Source organism: Rhamphochromis longiceps, linkage group LG2 (assembly GCF_057381845.1).
Source record: "Rhamphochromis longiceps isolate RC_006_pf linkage group LG2, R_longiceps_female_GT1.1, whole genome shotgun sequence".
Lineage (NCBI taxonomy): Eukaryota > Metazoa > Chordata > Actinopteri > Cichliformes > Cichlidae > Rhamphochromis > Rhamphochromis longiceps.
This window is the reverse complement of record NC_140558.1, coordinates 11024228-11045816: the sequence shown is the minus strand read 5'-3', so window position 1 is coordinate 11045816 and position 21589 is coordinate 11024228. Positions and strand designations below refer to the sequence as shown.

Sequence of the window (21589 nt, the reverse complement as noted above, 5' to 3'; positions counted from 1 at the left end):
TAGGGGTCGGGTGCATTGTGTGCCGGGTGGCGGCCAGGAGCGGAGGCCCTGGCGGACTGACCCCCGGCTGCCAAGACTGGCAATAGGGACATGGAATGTCACCTCTCTGGTGGGGAAGGAGCCCGAGTTAGTGCGTGAGGTTGAGAGGTACCGGCTAGATATAGTCGGGCTCACCTCTACGCATGGCTTGGGCTCTGGAACCAGTCTCCTGGAGAGGGGCTGGACTCTGTCTCAGTCTGGAGTTGCCCCTGGTGAGAGGCGGCGGGCTGGGGTGGGTATCCTAATATCCCCTCGGCTTGCTGCCGGTACGTTGGGGTTTTTCCCGGTGGACGAGAGGGTTTGTTCCCTGCGCCTTAGGGTCGGGGAACGGGTCCTGACTGTCATCTGCGCTTATGCGCCGAGTGGCAGTTCAGAGTACCCAGCCTTCTTAGAGTCCCTGGGGGGGGTGCTGGAAGGTGCTCCACCTGGAGACTCTGTTGTCCTGCTGGGAGACTTCAATGCTCACGTGGGTAACGACAGCGAGACCTGGAGGGGCGTGATTGGGAGGAACGGCCTCCCTGATCTGAACCCGAGCGGTGCTCTGTTATTGGACTTCTGTGCTAATCACAGTTTGGCCATAACGAACACCCTGTTCGAACATAAGAGTGTCCATAAGTGCACGTGGCACCAGGATGCTCTAGGCCGTAGGTCGATGATCGATTTTGTAATCATATCAGCAGACCTGCGACCATATGTTCTGGACACTCGGGTAAAGAGAGGGGCTGAGCTGTCAACTGATCACCACCTGGTGGTGAGTTGGATCAGGTGGCGGGGGAAGACGCTGGACAGACCTGGTGCACCTAAACGCGTAGTGAGGGTGTGCTGGGAACGTCTAGCAGAGGCCCCAGTCCGCGAGATCTTCAACGCACACCTCCGGCAGAGCTTCAACAGCATTCCGAGGGAGACTGGGGACATTGAGTCCGAATGGACCATGTTCAGCGTCTCCATTGCCGAAGCTGCTGCATTGAGCTGCGGCCGCAAGGTGGTTGGTGCCTGCCGTGGTGGTAATCCCCGAACCAAATGGTGGACACCAGAGGTGAAGGGAGCCACCAGGCTGCCTCCGGAGTCCTATCGGGCTTGGTTAGCCTGTGGGACTCCGGAGGCAGCCGACAGGTATCGACAGGCCAAGCGGAATGCGGCTCGGGCAGTGGCTGAAGCAAAAACTCGGGTGTGGGAGGAGTTCGGAGAGGCCATGGAAAAAGACTTTCGGGCTGCCTCGAAGAGATTCTGGCAAACCGTCAGACATCTCAGGAGGGGAAAGCGGTGCTCTACCTGCACTGTGTATAGTGCTGGCAGAGCGCTGCTGACGTCGACTGAGAAAATTGTCAGGCGGTGGAAGGAATACTTCGAGGACCTCCTTAATCCCACTGACACGTCTTCCGAGGAGGAAGCAGAGTCTGGGGATGAGGGGAATGACCCGCCAATTTCCGGGGGCGAGGTCACTGAGGCAGTTAAACAACTCCTTGGTGGCAGAGCCCCTGGTGTTGATGAGGTCCGCCCCGAGTTCCTGAAGGCTCTGGACGTTGTAGGGCTGTCCTGGTTGACACGCCTCTGCAATGTTGCGTGGAGATCAGGGGCAGTACCTGTGGACTGGCAGACCGGGGTGGTGGTCCCCATCTTCAAGAAAGGGGACCGGAGGGTGTGTTCCAACTACAGGGGGATCACACTCCTCAGCCTCCCTGGGAAAGTCTATGCCAGGGTGCTGGAAAGGAGAGTTCGTCCGTTAGTCGAACCTCGGATACAGGAGGAACAATGCGGTTTTAGAGTGTGAAGCAGCGGGAATGAGGATCAGCACCTCCAAATCTGAGGCCATGGTTCTCAGCCGGAAAAGGGTGGAGTGCCCACTCCGGGTCGGGGATGAGTTCCTGCCCCAAGTGGAGGAGTTCAAGTATCTCGGGGTCTTGTTCGCGAGTGATGGGAGAAGGAAGCCGGAGATCGACAGACGGATTGGGGCTGCAGCTGCAGTAATGCGGACGCTGCACCGGTCCGTCGTGGTGAAGAGGGAGCTGAGTGTAAAAGCAAAGCTCTCAATTTACCGGTCGATCTACGTCCCTACCCTCACCTATGGCCACGAGCTGTGGGTAGTGACCGAAAGAACGAGATTGCGGATACAAGCGGCAGAAATGAGCTTCCTCCGAAGGGTGGCTGGCCTCTCCCTTAGAGATAGGGTGAGAAGTTCGGCCATCCGGGAGGGGCTCAGAGTAGAGCAGCTGCTGCTCCACATCGAAAGGAGCCAGCTGAGGTGGTTTGGGCATCTGACAAGGATGCCCCCTGGGCGCCTCCTGGGTGAGGTGTTCCAGGCATGTCCCACCGGGAGGAGGCCCCGGGGCAGACCCAGGACACGCTGGAGAGATTATATCTCTCGGCTGGCCTGGGAACGCCTTGGTATTCCCCCGGATAAGCTGGAGGAGGTGGCTGGGGAGAGGGAGGTCTGGGCCTCTTTGCTTAGGCTGCTGCCCCCGCGACCCGGCCCCGGACAAAGCGGATGAAAATGGATGGATGGATGAATTTCTTTAGTCTTCAGCACTTCTTGTCACCTGACTTTTTTCAGATTGAGTTGGACATAAACACACTTTTAAATTCAAATCAATTCAGTTTGATTTAGATTAGGCTCATAAAAAATCCAAAGCACATCATATTGTAAGGTAAAGACCTTACCTACAAGACTATAGACAAACATTCAGTTCTCCACCTGAAATGAAGATCATAGAGTCTGTGTGATGAAGCAGCTCCTGCAAAAAACAATGAGTGATGCTGCCATTTCATCATTTTTGTGATGAAACGAAGTTTCCAGAAAACTACTCGCCTCTTCCACATCACCCACCTGACAACTATACAGCCAAATATGCGCATACCTCAAGTCCTTACTGACATTTGGAACAACCAAATGTCATTAATTTCATTCATAGAATCATTTATAATTACTGCAGTATTAAAATGTTCAAAAGTGATGAAAAACCCTATTTTCACTCTATTTTATGACTGAAGTGTAAAAGTAAATAAAGTAAGTAGAAAAAGATGCTTTTTAACACTTAACCTCATAACAGCACTCCTGTGTCATATGTATGTATGTTTTTTTGTCCTGTTGTAGTACAGATACAACTGTTGTTGGATAGTTTCGATGGAAACAGCTCTGCTGACGAAGTTACTCTTCATCCCATTTATCAATCAGTTCATTTAAGAGCAGAACCACAGCACGATGATCGAGTTATCACCCTGACTGAAATTCACATTGATGATGATGACGAGCAGTTTGTGCTTCACATTCTGGTCTGTGAATCTGTTTCTTCACCTTTACAATAAATACTGGTGTACCAAAAGGCTCAGAATAAGGACCTGTGTTTTTTACTGAATCTGCTCAGAATGCTCAGTTCCTTGGAAAATGTCAGTTTACATGCAGATGATGCACTGATTTATTTTCCTAATTAATCCTACAGTTTCCTTATTTGACTCACACTTGAACGTACAAACATACAATGAATTTTCCATCATGAGAAGCCAGATGATGTCAGATACACCCCTGGAAAATGTCAGCTTTCATCTGAAAAGAGTAGCCAAGACCTTTTTAATATATTCTGTAAATATTTTCACAAAACGTTCCTCCATACCTTCTCCTTTTTTCATGTCTCTATGTCAAAGTGAAGTTTAGTTTTCGTGACAGTGTGAAGTAAATTTTTTGAATGTGAATTCCTCTTCATTCATAAAGCCTGTCAATTCACCTCATTACAGAAACGTCAGTATGAATGCATTAATCTGATCAGAAAATGACAAAAACGAGCAAACATTAATTATTTAGGAAGCTTTTTGCTCAGTTTTAACAAACCTCACGGGGGGTGGAATCTGGAAAAAGAAAGACTTTCCTGCATTAGAAGAGATGCTGAAATTAAAAGACACGAGGAAACCACTTAAATTTCTGTCTTTATTACAATTCACAGATTGGATAGAAGTTTAAGCTCATTTAAATAGAGTTTATCTAAAGGATACAAAAGACACATACAAGATGATAGCAATGCATTCCAGTGCATCTTTCAAAGAAAATAAAAAAAAATAAAATCCTGGGATGTTTCCTGAAGTTTAGCCTAATATCACTGATCAGCTGACTTCACATCTGAAAATCTGAACTAGTGACAGTCTGTACAGGAAAGAGAGACACATCTTAATGCAGGAGAGTCTCGATAAACTGTTCCCGTGGTTCATTTACCTCCTTTACTTCACTTAGCCTGTTCCTGTGGATTTCTGTGAGCAGATTATAGACGTCAAAGCTACATCCTGTGGTGTTTCTGCATATTAGCAAGCCAATTTGTACTGTGTGAGCAGCTAGAATCAAAGAGGAATGTGATGCTATTCCTCTTGAAAAATTCCAGCAGCCGCTCTCCTCAGTGCCCAGATGTTTACAGACTGTTGTTCAAAGAAGAGGAGATGCTGCACAGAGGGAAATGTGGCCCTTTTTAGAGACGTGTTACCGCGTTTTCTGTGTTTTACTGTGAATAAAATACGGTTTCATGTTTCAGCTTCACTTCACTGTTGTTGTGTGTATTTGAAGACATAATTAGTACAATAATAATGGAAACAAATTAGAATTACTGGGTATGTTTTGTTGTTTCTTATGAGCGACTGCACTGAGTGCAAAGGCAGTGCACTTCAACACATCCACTGGAAGCTGCCCAGTATAACCGCAGCGTGACAGGCATCAAAGCAATAACCTTCGAGCCACACTCGCACTTCATAACATGGTTTAAAGCTCCCAGAAGTGCAGAAATAACGGGTGAAATTAAGTTAAAACAGCATTAAATGTTACAGAAGGAACAACACACTAAAACACTCTTTTGTCCTACATTTGTGTTTTAAAGGCAGATGACAGCACTTAGAACACCACATATTTACTCATTGTTAAACCACAGAACCACTAGAGAAGGAGAGAGCCTCTGGACGGCCCCTCGCTCTTCACTTTAGTCCAGTTCAAGACCTCAAAATGTCCAGAACCCAGGAGATTAATCAGAGCCCTGGCCATTATCCACCTCGAAAACCCAAGAACGTAAGTCCTTAAAAGTGATTCTGGAGTTTTAATAAACTTTGACAGGATGTTCATTTCGCTCTCGGTCTTTCAGAGAGGTAATGTGGCCCCTAAATCTGACAAATGTGCTCATAAATCAGTCGATCCAACATGAAGTCAATTAAATTCAGTCGGTCCAAAGTTAGACGCACAAAAGAAACAATGATAATGTCATGAATTACGTCACTTTAAGGCAGCTGTTCGGGGAACAGATTAAAATCTGCAAACGAGGGAACAATTTATCACAAACTTCTCTCCTGTAAGACGACACTGACACCGTCGCTCAGCGCGAGACAAAGAGCCGAAGGACGACGGCGTCTGCTCAGAAAAACTAAAAATCGACCTGTGGAGAAGACACAAGAAGGAAAAGTACCCAAGTGGTACAACAGAGTACATCAGAGTACTACAAAATACATCAGAGTACTGCAAAGTATCTCAGATTAGTCCATAATATCTCAGAGTCCCTCTGAGGGACGGTTCTCTGATTATTTTTCAATACTCTCTGCAGTACCCTGATTACCCCAGTGTTCTGAGGCACACTGTAGTAGTACTGCATAGTACTGTGGAATACCTCACAGTACTGCGAAGTATTTAAGAGTACTGCAGAGTAAGACCAATGCAGAGTAATCAGGGGACTGTTGAGTACTTCAAAGTACTGTGGAGTGTACCTCAAAGTATTAAAAAAAAACAAACCCTCAAAGTACTCCATGGTACCTCAGGAGACTGTGGAATACCTCAAAGCATTTTACAGTCTTCTGAGGAATTCAGAGTACTGTGGAATATTTTTGAGTACTCTAGACTATTTTAATGTAATTAGAGTACTGAATAACAGTCAAAGTGATGTGGAATATCTCAGGATACAGTGGCGTATTTCAGAGTACTAATGAGGAACCACAGAGTACCAAAGACTCTCAGAATACAATGGAGTATTGCAGAGTAATCAGAGTACTGCAAAACACAGAGGAATACCTCAGAGTACACTGGAGTATGTCAGAGTAATCAGAGTATTACACAGTAATCAGAGTACTGCATGGTACTGAGGAATACCTCAGAGCACAGTGGAGTACAGCAGAGTAATCAGAGTACTGCATGGTACTGAGGAATACCTCAGAGCACAGTGGAGTACAGCAGAGTAATCAGAGTACTACATGGTACTGAGGAATGCCTCAGGGTACAGTGGTGTACTGCAGAGTAATCAGAGTAATCAGGACACAGAGCAGTCAGTGTGAAGGCCTCGGTAACTTAAAGATGTGGTCATGAACAGAAACTCGTCGGCGTCTTCGTCAGTAGTTTGAAACCACGATAACGGGAAGAAGGTCCGAGGCTGCAGCAGAGGATTCTGGGTATTTGTGGACGCTACATGTTGGGAGGCGGGGCCTGTTTGAAGTGACTCTGCTCTTTGTTAAGGCAAATTGAAGGAGGGGAAACGCCTGCAGCACACACATCACCACACGCAGCGAGTGGATGCACATACACGGGTACTGTGGGCGGGGCAGGAAGGTCCCGTCTGCAGACAGGAAGTCCCAAAGCAGCAGATCAATCATCAGAGGTGGCTCGCCGCTCTTGCCACAGCCTCCGTGATTACCAGTGTTTCAACATTGAGCTTACTGTATGTACACATAAATACAGGATGAGGAGTAATGACATCACTCCTCTGGGTGGAGACAGGTGAGCCCACCTGTCGCTGTGTCTCAGTCTCTGATCTGTTCAGTCCTGCAGCGCCGAGGTCCTGCCAGGCGGCGGCGCTGTGGCACCGCGGTGGGGATCTGGTGAGCGGGACGAGGCAGGACGGGAGCAGAGGAGCTTCCGGTCAGCTCGTCTGAACGCCGCTGAGGTAACTTCGAGGGGGCGGAGCTTTACTCGGCTTTCTTTATGAAGATCTGAGAGAGGAGAGACGGCCAAGGCGTGAGTCACAGAGAATCACTAAAATAATAACGAGACAAACCCGCCTGACCTGCTCAGCATCAGCTGCTTTGCACGATCACACAGGAAGTATGGTGGGGGTCCAAACCTGCCGCTTTTCACTTATATAGCCTATCTGACCCCTCGTAACTCCAAATACAGGGGATATTCAGAAGATATGATAGATTTATTAAAGTTTGAATAAACTTTAATGAGAGGAGCAGAAACAAGCGCGGTAACCTGGATGTTTGATCAGTTTCTGAAAAAGCAGGTGGCTGCTCAGAAAAAGTGAGAGCATTCATCACAAGCTGTGCCCAGTTTCACGTGTGGCCCTGCATCTATAAATCCAATCATTATCGAGACTGATGCGTCTGCAGCTTTGCTTCACAGCTGATGGGCGAGCTGCAGCACGGATTCAAGCTGTTTTTATTTTCAGCCACGCTCTAATTATCGTTCCATCTGGAGACTCACAGGTTGCTTTCCCGGTGTGTTGGCCGCATTACTACAGGAGAGCTTTCAGTTAATATTCACTGTGCTGTCATCGTTTGTGCGTGGATCTTATCTAAGCTCTGATAAGACATGACAACTGTCGGCCTAATAGTCAACTTTACTGCAGTCTGTCACTAACTGGAGCTACTGTAGCTGATTCAGGGCACAGCTCTGCTTCCTGAACTATCAGTCCAATGAAATAAAATACAATAAATTTTTTTTTTTTTTTAAAGAAATCTTTCAGAAAACCTGCTGGACACTGACATCAGTGGTACCAACTTTCTGTCTCTTTCTGGTGAATATACCTGAAATTAGTTCTTAGATTGGGCACTGGGACCACATTCACTGAAAAGGACTTAATATACTGGACCAGTTTGTACAGACAGAGTAAAGAAAGGATTACAGAATACTTTATTTATTTATTTATTTAACCTTTATTTAACCAGGAATGTCCCGTTGAGATCAAAGACCTCTTTTTCAAGGGAGTCCTGGCCAAGAGGCAGCACATTATACCCCGGAGACTTCAGAATCCTCTCCAAGGACTTCTTCTGTCAATACTCAGCAGTAAGTGTGGATAAATGTCTCAACAGAACACTGTCTTTTGGTTAGTTTTAGTTTGATTTAACTCTGAGGCGATCTCACCTCGCTGAGGATCACCCAGACTGGTGAGTCCGTGATCACTGAGAGACGCATGGCCTCCAGGGGCCCGAAGCTGGGGTCCACCTCCCCCTCTGCGATGCCATTATGGAACGTTCCTGGAAAAGATGAAGATCAACAGGCTCAATAACCTGACAGGAGAAGTGAGGATGGTTTCAAACAGAAGTGCACTGTGACAGCTTTTTAAATTTACAGAGATTTCTACTGTCATTTTATTTAATCTGCCAGCGACCAAAGTAAACACAAGGCAGTTAATGGTGCAGCATCCTCTTTGCGATCTATTTCATCCATTTAAATACAGCAGCCTGCAACCACATGCCAACTGCTCAAGGGATACACATTTTTCCCCGGTGACCTCCCTGCCTAGGTTTTCTAAAGTCTTGTTCTTTGCTGTTTCCTGTTATTTTGGACATGTCACTTTGGTGATTTTACTTCCTGTGTTGTCCCTCTGTTATGACTGTCTGCTCTGCCCTCATTGGCTTCACCTTATTATTCTGGACCCTGCACTATGAAATGAGATCCACATATCCACAGTATTTTTCTTTTATCTGGATTCATTTACTCTAACATCAGTAATCAGGATAAATGGTCACATGAACATGGCAAGTTAATCCACGGTTTCACTCATAGTTATAGATAAATGTACTGACAGCAGACAACTAAGTATTTCCAAACAATAACAATAATAGCAGATAAAAACATAATAAATGGTTTAGTCCATGTGTAAATTTTATATAAGTTCAAATAGCTGCTCTGTTTTAAGATGAGACATTAAATCTTATACAACAATAAAATGACTGTAGAGTTGTTTGGAGGGAATAAAGTTACTGATCATCAGGGAAATGCGAATACAACAGAGCTGTACTCATTTTACATTTAAAGCCCACTTTGATCTTAAAACCCAGACCTAACCCAAAAGTTACCCGGGTCAGAGGAACACATACTTCTGTTCTTCATTATGTACTTTCAGTCTTTGTCAGGCTTCTTCTTCACTTGATTTGGGTGTGCTTTATTCTATTTTGTCTTTCTGTACCCTTGAATAGAATAAAACTCACTTTTTGTTTTGGTCACTAATTTTTGTGCCTGTGTTTGGCTCCTGCATGACAAAGAACATGCTTCACAAAAATACTGGCGGTGGGCAGTGCTCACCTCCAGCCTCATAGTACATGCACCTGTGGTATAAATGTGGTATAACTCCTTTTTGAGATATTGCGCCTGAAAGCTTTTCACTGAGATTTTACTAGAAACACCTATAGTATAGACTTTAAAATCCTACATTGCCTCGCTCTGAAGTTATTGTGTTCACAAATTGTTCACACAATTGCATCACCCCGCCCAGCCGCCCTGGTGGGACGAAAATACCCCAAGATTTTCACACTGAGGGGTAAAAACTGACCTCTTGATATACCTACTTTTGGCTCAGATAAAACATCTTATCTTTAACGAAGGTTTATTTGAATCTTTAACCTGCTTTTTTAGCATTTTAAAAGGGATTTTGAAGTAATTAAGGGATTGTTATGCTTTCTGTGCAGATTTACAGGGTTATTAAGACCCATTACGTGTTCCCACCATCCATTTATTGACCCCTGTGGTTCCAGCTTTCTCTGAGCCTGACTATCAGGAAAAAAGCCTCAGTCTCCATCAGACCCTCTCTGGCGTCCTGCCGGTATCGGGTCTTCCAGCAGAGGTTGGTTTCAGGGCAACTGAACCTCAACAGAGCAATAATCCCTCAGAGGATTTATTTACTAGGATTATCATGCTGGCAGTGATGCTTCCAGGTAGCGACTGTAATCCTGACAGAGAACAGCATCTGGGGAGCGTGTTATTGTTTATCACAGGGAATTATCTGATATTATTGTGGGTATTATGGTTTTCACTCAGTATCCAGACTCGTGTATACGGCTGTCTGAGAGCTGTCCCCAGAAACACAGATCACACAAAGGCTCAGAACATAGAGAATAAAAAATAATCAGACGGCAGTTCTTGGGCTGACATGGGAGCTTTCTTTTTGTTTCTCCTACAATAAACGCTGACAGAGGCGGGAAACAAATCTTTTAAGAGGATGACATTTTACACTTTCAGGCAACAAACAGCAGACTTCAGGTCCACTTCAAGTCTAGATTAAAGCACAGGAAGCAGAAAGGAGGACGAATAGAAATACTCGGGTATGAATTCTCCAGAATTCTTGAGCTTGATTAAATGAACTGAACCAAAGTCCATCCCAATCGTCTGATGGGTGATTACATTTTTAACTGAAACAATGCGAGCCTCGTGGTGGTGCTAGAGGAAAAGTGAAAACATCCAAGTTCCCATGCTTCCCCCTCAGGACTGATCTCTTTGTGAAGGAATTTTCCACAAAAATTCAAAGCGTGTTTAAGATGCCGAGCTTCTCAAAAATAAATTTATACAAAATAAAGTTTGAAGCGCCTAACAGTTTCTGTAAACTTTTGATTTCTGTGGAAGTGACGGGAACATTGACCTTTCCAGGACAGAACCACGTGTTTGGGCTCTTTCAGGCTCGATGCTGGGACATGACAGACTGGAGGAGGAACCTGAACTTCACTGAAATGAAGTTCCCTCCTTTCTGTAGCCCACCCTCCTTCAAACATGCCGTTTAGTCCTGACTCTCTCAGACGGTTAATTCTCACACAGAAGATCTCACACACTGAAATTGGATGCAGGTCTCCTGAAGGCAGCACGATGAAATGAATAGAGTGAAGGAGCGCGGCTGGATCGATCCGCCGACTCATCTGAAAAATTGATGAAGGGGATAAAGAGCTGCTGGTAATTTATGATGTCAGCCCACACTGGCGCTCCTTCCACCTGCTGTAGGCCAGTATCTTCTTTCCCTCTGAAGTCCTGATTCCTTCAGGTGGATTCAAACATGCACAAAACAACGTCTTTCATGCAAATAATGAGAAAGACAAAAAGACGACTGTGGTCCAGAATAATCTAAAAGAGTAGATGAGCTAAATAGGCCAGAAGCTTCAATGTTTGCATTCATATAATAGAAACTGACCAAGGATGCTCGGTGCTCCCGATGCAAAGAACAAATGAGCAGATTAATTTTGTTCTGTTGGTTTTATTTCAGTTTTTATTTATTTTAAGTCAAATAACTTCACACAGCATGTCAGGGCACCTTAATTTATTTACTGAAGGTTCCAGTTAATCCTGCTGAAATCAGCCCAGCTGGAGAAAAAACAAATTCCAGTAATGAAAAGATAAATCTGACAGTCTGCCAATGTGTGTGAAACCCCGAGGCTACACTGAAAATCCAACCTGTGACATGAAATCTATTCCCGGCGAGTTTATTGATCGATTGACTGAACGCACCTACACACAGTCTCTAACTTTTTCTGCTTATTCTTTCATCTGATCATTTTTACTTATAAATAAAGTTTACATTTTTACGAGCATCATCCTGCAAGGCCGGATTTCTACCAGATGGAAAGCGGACTGATGTAAGATCTCAGCACGATACCTGCCTCTTTACCTTCTCACATCCACAGCGGAACCAAGTTTTGGCCTTCAGCCTGTCAGTTTTTACAATCTAATGCAAAGTTTTCATAACAAAAGTTGTTGTTCAGCTCTTAAAGTTTGGAAAACACCAAACCTGTCAGGCTGCGTGCTGGTTAAAGATGTGCAGAACATCACTGTTAAATTATTCAATATACAAAAATAAAGGAGGAGAAGTTTGTGGGTTTTCGCCTTGTGAATCACGAAACCTCCACGAGCTGAAAAAATACACCAAATAAAAGCGCAGCGCCAAAGCCCGCAGTTCCTCTACTGTCCACCAGAGACTCCAGCAGTCAGCCAGACCCCATAGACCACCATGTTAAAACTTTACAGCAGAAATAAACATGTTTAGAGCCTCATACAAAAATGGTTTTGGTCTCTGTAGATAATTTAATCCTTCAAAGCAACGGTACAGTTATAAGTCACCTGTTAAAATATTATATAGGGTTAAATTATTATGCTTTGTTAGGGGTGTGGCTTCTTTGACTGAAAGGTGGATGGAGACACAGGTGACTGTAGCTGCTAGCTGTCACCTCAGATCACTGGAGTCCCTGAAGTGGACCTCTTTGTGCTGTTGGAGCATCTTTAATAACATCATCTGACCAATAATATGGCTGCTGTGAGATTACTGTACTAACTGACTGTCTGAGATTCCAGTTTTTTTTTTAAATTTATTTTATTTGGATGTGACTGAGCGCTAATTATCAGATGTGTCCGTGTGTGTGATATGCCCACAGGATTTAAAATGGAAAGACTACAAAGCAGCGAGTGAACAGTCTATGGTCACAAACACAGATCATTCCTGAGAAAACAACTCAAAATATAATCAAAAATCAAATTAATGTGACTTTTTAGCGCACAGGGCTCAGATATTTGAAAGATCAGCTGTTCCAAGGTGCTTTCTTTACAATAATCCTTGCTGGGAGGTGAAATATTCAGCACTGAGCTCTGCTGATTGGCAGTTTTGTGGAGCTGCTTACAAGTACAGGTTCTTAAAATGGAGAACAGCCGAACTCGATCAGCTGTAAAGACTGCGTGTCGAAGTTCACTCCACAGCTCAGGAAGATAAAAGAGTAAAAGGAGCGTTTTCCCTCCCGGCAGATGTAAACTGTGACAGCTCATGTGCAGGGAAAGAGCTCATTACAGCTCCTCAAATGTCAGTCGCACGTCCTCAGCTGCTGCTACACCCATCACTTTATGATGATCGAGGAAACTCGGTGAAGCTGCACACAGCTGTCTGCTGTCTGTGTGCCATCACTCACCGATTCTGATGAAGCCGTCCTCGGTCCGGTGGTACTTTGGCGTTTTCTCCTTCCCTTCTATCAAGGCCTCTTTCTCTGCCTGGATATTCTGGAAGCAAACGAAACACCAGCCGATCAGTTAATCAATTAGATTATTTGACTCTGTGTTTGTATCGTTAGTGTGTCAGAAAGAAAACGCCTCATCATTCAATTAGAAATCTAATCTAAGGCCATTCATTGAAAGCTGGAGAGTCTCAATTATAGTTATAATAAGGAGAAAACTCATTTTTATCATGGATCAGTTACATGTGCAATAAAAGCAATAAAAAAAACCCCAGCTCCTCTCCTCCAGCTATGTTTAACTTTTCTATTTAGATTCAGAACTTGTGTTTTCTGCAGCTTTGGGCTCATTTTACACACTAAAAGTTTAATAACTTCTCATATAATGGGGAAGGGATAGCTCAGTAGGTAGAGTGGTGGCCCCGTGACCGGAAGGTCGGGGGTTGAATCCACTGAACGGCTACCCTGAGGTACCTCTGAACAAGGTACCATCCCTACAAACTGCTCCCCAGGCGCCCAATGGCTGCCCACTGCTTCACTGAGTGAATGGATTAAATGCAGAGAGGAATTTCCCCACAGGGATCAATAGAGTATACATTATTATTATTATTATTATTATTATTATTATTATGAATACAACAGCACCACGGTTAAAGCATCACACTATACTTGTAACATTAAATCAGGATTTTACTTGAAATAATGCAACACTGAGTACCCTTTTCTGAAAAACTTTCACTTTTTTCAGAACCTCATTTACCTCCTTAAACAATCAAAGCACTGTGGGGTGCATGTGACACACCTCAGGTCAACTGGATTTGTTTAACTTTAAAAAAACTACCAAAACTCTCCATTCTGACAGGAATAACAAAGCAAGGGTGTCACACATCCCTGAGGATAGCTCGTTTCCTCGTTCCTGGTAAAAAGCACAGTTAAATTCTAAGGTATTATGCAGAAGGGTTTCCAGGAGAAAGTCTTTTCTCTGTAAAAAGAAATTGCAGCACGGTTTAGATTTGCAAAGCTGCTTCTGAATAAACAACAAGACTTCTGGAAATCTGTCCCACAGCTAAAGCTCAGACCAAACTGGGTCATTAACAGGACAATGATCCAGAGCAGCGCAGCAAATCTGCAATGGTCCACTCAGAGTCCAGACCTCAACCGACTGAGATGTTGTGATGGGACCTTCAGAGACCTGTGCATGAATGAATACCGCAAACCTCAATGAACTGAAGTAACGCAGTATAGTGAGAAACTTATAGAGTCACACAGAAAATGATTGTTTCAGGTTACTGGAAGGACGTTCTGCTGAATCACAGGATCTGTCTGAAGAAGCAACAAGAACGGAAACACAAACGCGAGTCGTTGACGAGACACAGGCGGAAACACTCAGAAGACAGACAGGAAATTTGTGGGAGCCAAGTTAAGATAGTTCATATGTTTTAGTATTTATATTTCGCTGTTGTTAAGCTTGTTTGTGTAATTAATAATTTAGGAAGTAAATGCATGTTTATGGTGGAACTAAAATTATTTTATTGCTGTGTTGGTTTGGTTACGTAGTACCATGAATACATGTGCCTTAAAGACTCGTGTTTATAGTAAAATCCGGGCATCACGGATGTATGCAAATTAGCGCATGCGGTGCGGGAGGGGGGAGAGAGAAAAAGAGTTAATACGGCATAAACTATACGCGGCAGCAGGGTAGAACAGAGCCACACGGTTTTCCTACCGTAGTAGGTTATTTTGTTGAGGATAAGTTAAACCTGACCACTCCTGTAAGATGCAAACTGTGAAATAAATTTTTTGTTACATCTTTTCACATCAGAGTCCCGTGGAGTTCTTTTTCCTCTTCAAACTGACGTACGCGAGTGAAGCACGGGAAAACTGGTCTCACGGCTTATACAAAATGAATGTATAGGCGACACAAGAAAGAGCAACATTAGGAATTAAAGAGGATATTTTTTTAAAAACTGCACAGCTAAACTGAGACTGCAGTGCCGTTTGTGTCGCTGTTAGTGAAATACGACTGTGTATCTGATCAGCACTGCCACCGAAAGCCCGAACGCATCACCCCTCTGCACTTTATACATGTGTTTCACACCTGTTACCATGGTGATCTAGCCAGGTAAAAGAAGCTAAAGGGAGATCCACCAGTGAAAACTCTGACTTTAAGCTGCTCACTCATTAACATTGCTGCTGTTTCTCGTGCTTCCTGTGCCGGAGTAACAGTACTCATAAAGGCTCTGGAGCTTTCCCATGTGCGCACACACCTGCACTGTTTCCTGTCCTCGCACAGACTGAGACGCTGTCCCGGCTGCTGATCAACTTCTGAATGGAGACGCTGCCTAAAGATGCACTCTGACATTTAAACCAACATCATTTTACCTGCTCTCAGCTGTCACAGCGATTATTCACACCTACAGCCTCAAAAAATCCAAACAATACCGCCGGTTCAACATAACGGTTTAAATGATCACATTACATACATATTAATATGATAATTCAATGACCTTTTCACCTAAAATTAATTCTTTTCAGCTCACCTCCATCATCCTCTTATCAGAACAGCTCAATTACTGACGGCTCCACTGACACATTCACATCATGTTTGAATCACAAATGAAAAAAGAGATAAGTGTGAATGAGAGGGAGGCAGGTGAGTGTAAATACGTGGGGTCAACCATCCAAACCATGAGAGGTGAAGAAAAGAAGGGGGTGGAACGGGTGGAGATGAGCATATACGGATATACTGATGGAGCTGCCAGGTAGGGGGACCTCAGAAAGGATGTTGTGAAGGAGGTCATGCAGAGGGTTGGTGTGACAGAGGGGGATGCTGGGATAGGAGGAGATGGAGGCAGAAGAAGACTGATCATTTTTGGACTCTTCTCAGGCGATGATCTGATGATAAAACTCGACTGCAGGTTTTCTGGGCGTTACTAACTCGATACACAGAAAAGCCGAAGCCCTTTGATGCCTTTACAACAACAGACATATGAGCTTCATATGAACTAAACCGATTTAACTCCACAAACCACACTTTGACATGTTTCGGCCCCGGGAGCAGCCGCAGCATGGACGATGAAATTTCTAACAAATTTAGCATTAATCGTGTTTTGTGCAGCCACGTTTTCTGGCGTGTACCTGCAGTTTTTAGGGCCATCATCCAGTCCCACCCCCTCCTTCTCCTCCTCCCTTCCTGCTCTTGGTCAGCATTACTGCAGCAACCGCCTCCCTCCTCCAGCTCTGGTCTGCACGTGTCTGTGTGCTCAGCTTCCTGTAAGCGCGTACCGATTCTTCTCCTCGTTTTATCTCTCCTGTTGATCTCGGTAGGAGCTCCTCTTCCTCTCAGCCCACCTCTCTCTGCCCCGCTGAGGCTCTCGGCTTCATTCAGCCTTTGTTTTACAGTCGACCACAAACAGAAAGTGGCAGTGATCCATCACTCTGCCTCCTTTTCCACACACCACAAACTGAATCTGTTCTCACTTATAGCAGGCACTCATGGCAGAGTCCGATATGGTCTCCTGCTATAGATGGAAATTAATCTCTCGGTTAGGGGCTTCCTGGATTACTCCGGTTTGTTTCAGCCTGCCTGCCTCGTCCTTGATGTTTCTAAAGGCTATGTTAACTTTGCACTCTCATCCTTTGCTGTCATTGTGATGGATACTGGGTCAAAAAGCAGAAATTTCACCCATCTATCCATTAAATGAAAACCTCATCCAATTCAGTGCAGGAGCCTATCCCGGCCGTCACAGGCTAACAGAGACAAAGACCAAATTAAACTGAACCTCACGCATGTCTTTGAACTGTGCTGGAGGAAGCACATGGAGAACAACCTCCTCACAGAAAGGCCTTAGCCTGGATTCAAACCCTGGACCTTCTCGAGGAGAGGTGATGCTGCTAGCCACCACACGAGTGGGCGAAGATTGTTCTCAGTTGACCCTCTGCTGGACCGCACCGAAATGATCTTTTAAGAAAGTAAGCACATCTAAAAGATTTTAAACTTCTATACTTTTACCCAAAACAGCTAGCAAAGAAGCATGTGGACACTTTAAGGCTTCCCAGGATGCCCCACCCATTAAAACTGTATCTGAACACTCACATCGAAAGGCAGAACTTCCACCGACGTGTTGAAAAGTTTGTCTCCTGGATGTTCGATGTTTCCGCTCCGGAAGAAAAACCTGAGAGAAAGAGAGAGAGGTGATATTTCAGTAAGAGGAGCAGGGACGGAGGGAAGACTCTAACCTGTGGTACTCCCCCTATCCCGTCCTTCGTTACTGACCTTTCGATGCGAACAGGTGTGAAGAATCGTATCCGTATGAAATCCCCCGCCACCGGGGTGAAGGCCCAGAAGAAGTCCTCACCCAAGTAGGCCTTCTCCAGGGTGAAGTGCTGGTAGGTCTTCAGACTGGTCGTCACCTCCGCCAGCGGGTTGGCGTGACCCTTATGGAGAGTCTGTTTCCCAAAGTCCTTATCCTAAAAAATCCCCCAAACAAACAGACATCACATGACTAAATCATTTCTTCAGTCTGAAGTCACGCCTTGCTGGATGCTTCTGCAGCTGCACGTCTGAATCACTGCACAGCTGACGCCACTGTGCAGTAACCAGAAGATAATTCGAACCGCTGGTATCATCGCCAGACGCGCTCGCTGTCCTTGATGACTAATCCACTTTCGCTTCAGTGCAGAAACCCTTCCGAAGAGCAACAGAAGCATGATGTCATGCTATTCTGGTGCACTTACAGAGACTTTTCGTATTCTGGATATCATTCAACAGCAGCACTGAGTGACCACACACCGACCTCTGAACCTAAACTCATAACGCAAGACTGCCGCCAACAAAACGAGAATGTGATAGGATTTTAACTGCACAGACACAAACAGCAAGAAAACAGACTCAGTCCATCAGGATCTAATTCAATCCGAAGCCTTTATTAGATCACAATATGCTGTAAAAATCCAGCCATGCCACTCTGCTACCATACCACCTCGTCGTGGATGAAACATGAAATATTCACAAAACCTTTTCCACCTTTAGATTATTAATGAGAGCATTTCCCTAGTAGAAATAATAAGATTCATCTAATGAAGAAGAATAAACACCTCTGTTAGTTTTGGAGTTTAAAGAATGAAGGCGACAAAGCAGTTAAACCTGCATTCTCATCAAATGATGTGGCATCCTTTCACTAACACCTTGCCGAGCCCATATCAGTACAGATATGATATTCTTCCTCATAGTTTTACAAAGGCATCACGTCAGCGTGGATACAGCGTCTATGTCGTTGATGCAGTTTGTTAACAGAATAAGTTCAGTGTGAGCAGGCACCGTGTCTGTTATGCTTCTACACTGCAATAACGTTACTCTCTGTGATAAACATGCACTGGGAGGCACAGCGCCCTTTGTGGTCAACATTTCATTACCAAATATTTGTGTTACAGGTGAAATGACAGCAGCAGCTGCAGTTCTGACTCCTGTCAGCAGTGGCGGTCCTAGCCCGTTTGGCGCCCTGGGCGAACACTCCCTCTAATTGTTATTGATCCCTTTACCCCTGGTCCTAAAGAGTATATTTATTTATTTTCTTACCTTTCTTATACTTATTGTTTGTTTACTTGCACTGCTGTAACTGGAGCCTCGTCCTCTCGTCTCTCTATATACTGGACCTATATAGCGGAGATGACAAAGTTTACTTTGACTTCAGCAGCGAGCACAGAGGGCTCTCACGCTCACTTTTCACGTATAGAATTTCGAAAAAACATTGGTGCAAATTATAAGTCTGTATCATAATGTCTGGCGTTTTCGTGTTTGGTGGTTTGTTTTTATTTTGCCAGTTGGTTATTAGATGCTGCTCCAGCCAGCCAGAGAACCCCCGCTGCCCCGCCCTCTCCTCTCTGTGTCGCAAGCACAGTGTTGGGAAGGTTACTTTTAAAATGTATTCCACTACAGATTACAGAATACATGCCCCAAAATGTATTTTGTAACGTATTCCGTTACGTTACTCAATGAGAGTAACACATTCTGAATACTTTGGATTATTTAATATATTATCATGCTGTTTACAACTACATGAATGTACTATTGCTGTGTGATTTATTACGATTACTGAAGGTCCGCGGCTCCCAGCTGTGGTAAAGGGACCTCTGGCTAATAGTCGGTCCCGTGTCGGCTTGTAGCCGAAAACTAGCTTTACTTTGTTGTCTGGGTCAAGTTTGCTAGTGAGAGACAGAGAGAGGTGTTGAAAGGCTGCTCCAACGGAACTTATTATTTCGGAGAAAAACACAAACACTGTGTACAGTCGAGTCTTAATAGCTTACTTACAACTGGGCTCGTCAGGCACTCTTCTTGGCTGCAGTGGTTATTATTATATTTACATGCTTCCAGCTCCCGTTTCTGTTCGATGACAACTTGTACTTTTCCACTTTTCTCCCTCCTCACGCTCACAGACACATAACGGGTATGGCGGTCCATTCTCCCTGCAGCACGGGCTACACTGCCCATGAGGCTACGTTCTTTAGGGCTATGCCTGTAGCATTCTGCCTATTAGCTTAGCACAACAACAACAACAATAAAAAGGCGCTCTCTCACCCAGGAAACACAGAGAGAGAGCGTCACCCTGTAACCATGGCAACCGTAACGCTGCTGCCTGGAACAACAAAACAACAGCACAAGCAAAACCCAAACAGTCCTGACCCCTGACAATACGAAACAGGAAAATACCGCTGTGTAATCCATTTATTTCAACAAAGTAACTGTAATGGAATACAGTTACTCATATTTTGTATTTTGTAACGGCGGTACGTGTGTTCCGTTACTCCCCAACACTGCGCAAGCAGCCGGCGCACGTCGCAAACGGAGGGCGCCCTTACTCCCAGCAAATGGGCGATAGAAAACCGATCGGTGCTTATGCCATTCCCACTATGCGCTGGCATGACTTGGGGCCGCATGAGTATGAGCGTGTTTTTTTTGCCGATGCCCGTGATGCCGCCCCGGGCGATTGCCGCCCGTATCAAAAACCGCTACTGCCTGTCGGGATCAGTAATGAGGAACAGGCAGGCAGAGCAACTGCTCCTCAGGTTTGCACAACTTTGTAAATCCTGCTGGTCACCTTCACAAAGCTGGAGCAGGTGTGATCTGCTTTTTTAATGTTACCTGCAGGGGAGCATTGGCGTTGTCCAGGTCCTTCATCCTTAGCTGCCACAGTAACCACTGTAATGTCACTCAGTACTTTGTCGATCATACCTCAATGTCACCGTTTTTACCACCACCATGTTGAGTTTGTAGAACCAGAAGTGGTGCTAAGCTATCAGCTAATCCAGCTAACCTGGTTAGGAAGCTCTCCACATCCACAGTCACAGATTTCTAATTAGCTAATTAGCAGTCAGTAGCATCCAAATAAAATCCTAAAACTGGAGCGTAGACTTCTCGGACAGTCTGTTACTACAATAACCTCACAGCATCCATATTGGTCAGATAATGTTTTTTTTAAAAGGCTCCAACAGCACAAACAGACGCCAAGTTCAGGGGCAACGATTAGCTGAGGTATAAGCTAGCAGACAGCTAGCAGCTACAGCCGCCAACAGAGGCCACGCCCCTAACAAAATAAGGCTTAATACAATTTAAAGTGGTGAGTTATAATTAAACTCACACCTGTGGTGTGTGGAAGAGTTAAATTATCACAGACCCCAACTTAGTTTGTGTTTTAGGGTGTTAACATGTTAACATGTTCCAACTATTTATTTATGAGTGACTTATGTATGTATGTATGTATATATATGTATATATTGTACTATTCTTAGTTAGTGTATTGTCTGTCTTGTCTTAATGTTGGTTTAAAATGGAGCACTGTAACAAAAAATAATTTCCCCCAGGGATCAATAAAGTATTCAGATTCTGATTCTGCTGTAAAGTTTTAACTTGGGAGTCTATGGGGACTGACTCGCTGCTGGAATCTCTGTTGGACGTTAGAGGAACTGCAGCTTTTGGTGCTTCATCACTGGTTTCACCTCCAGAGGCTGATGCATTTGTGTAACAGTTGTGTGACTTTGTCTTGTTGTGGTCCTGTTTATGAAACTTGGTTCTCTCAGACATTGTAGAGTACAGATGTTAAAACACATCCCATTCAGTTTGCTGTTTGTGATGTGCGAAATGTTTTGGCTTTGTTCATCCGCTGAATGTTCTGTCAGAATATTTTTATCGTTTATTCTGCTTGATTTGAGGTTTTCTGTCTGAGCTCTGCCTTTCTGACCCTACCTGTCACATTTCTGTGAGGAGGATTTTATAACGTTTCTGTTGTTTGTGAACAAATAATAAAAGAGAAACTCAAATCTGAAGCTTTTCCCTTTTATAAACTTTTGCAGCTCAGCATCATATCAGGTTTTAAAAGAGCAAGTGATTGGTGATGTCTGAGACTCTCTTATAAGAAGCTCCTATTTTCAGATCTTAAAGTGGACCCGCTCTGCTTCTCAGTACTTCCCCATACGGAAAAGAAATAGTAAAAACTTATATGTGATTACTCATGAAAGTGGCCACTTTCATGAGTAAATCATATAAGGCTTACATGATTTACTCATGAAAGTGGCCACTTTCGCATTACTTTCATACATTGTTTTAGTAAGTATCCAAAACATACAAGTTTCATTA

At 44.4% G+C, this 21589-nt stretch overlaps 1 protein-coding gene across 1 annotated transcript in view; it reads right to left on the bottom strand.

Annotated features, from left to right (window-relative positions):
• Window positions 1-3957: 3957 nt before the first annotated feature.
• The window catches only part of mgat4b (alpha-1,3-mannosyl-glycoprotein 4-beta-N-acetylglucosaminyltransferase B), a 125146-nt gene continuing 107514 nt past the window's right edge, over window positions 3958-21589 (bottom strand). Inside the window, exons 11-15 of the mRNA XM_085417645.1 lie at window positions 17234-17427; window positions 17054-17132; window positions 12919-13006; window positions 8126-8238; window positions 3958-6972 (exon numbers count right to left, since the gene is read on the bottom strand). Coding sequence (XP_085273771.1) covers window positions 6949-6972; window positions 8126-8238; window positions 12919-13006; window positions 17054-17132; window positions 17234-17427 — 498 coding nt within the window. The 3' untranslated portion in view covers window positions 3958-6948. The remainder of the gene's footprint in view (window positions 6973-8125; window positions 8239-12918; window positions 13007-17053; window positions 17133-17233; window positions 17428-21589) is intronic.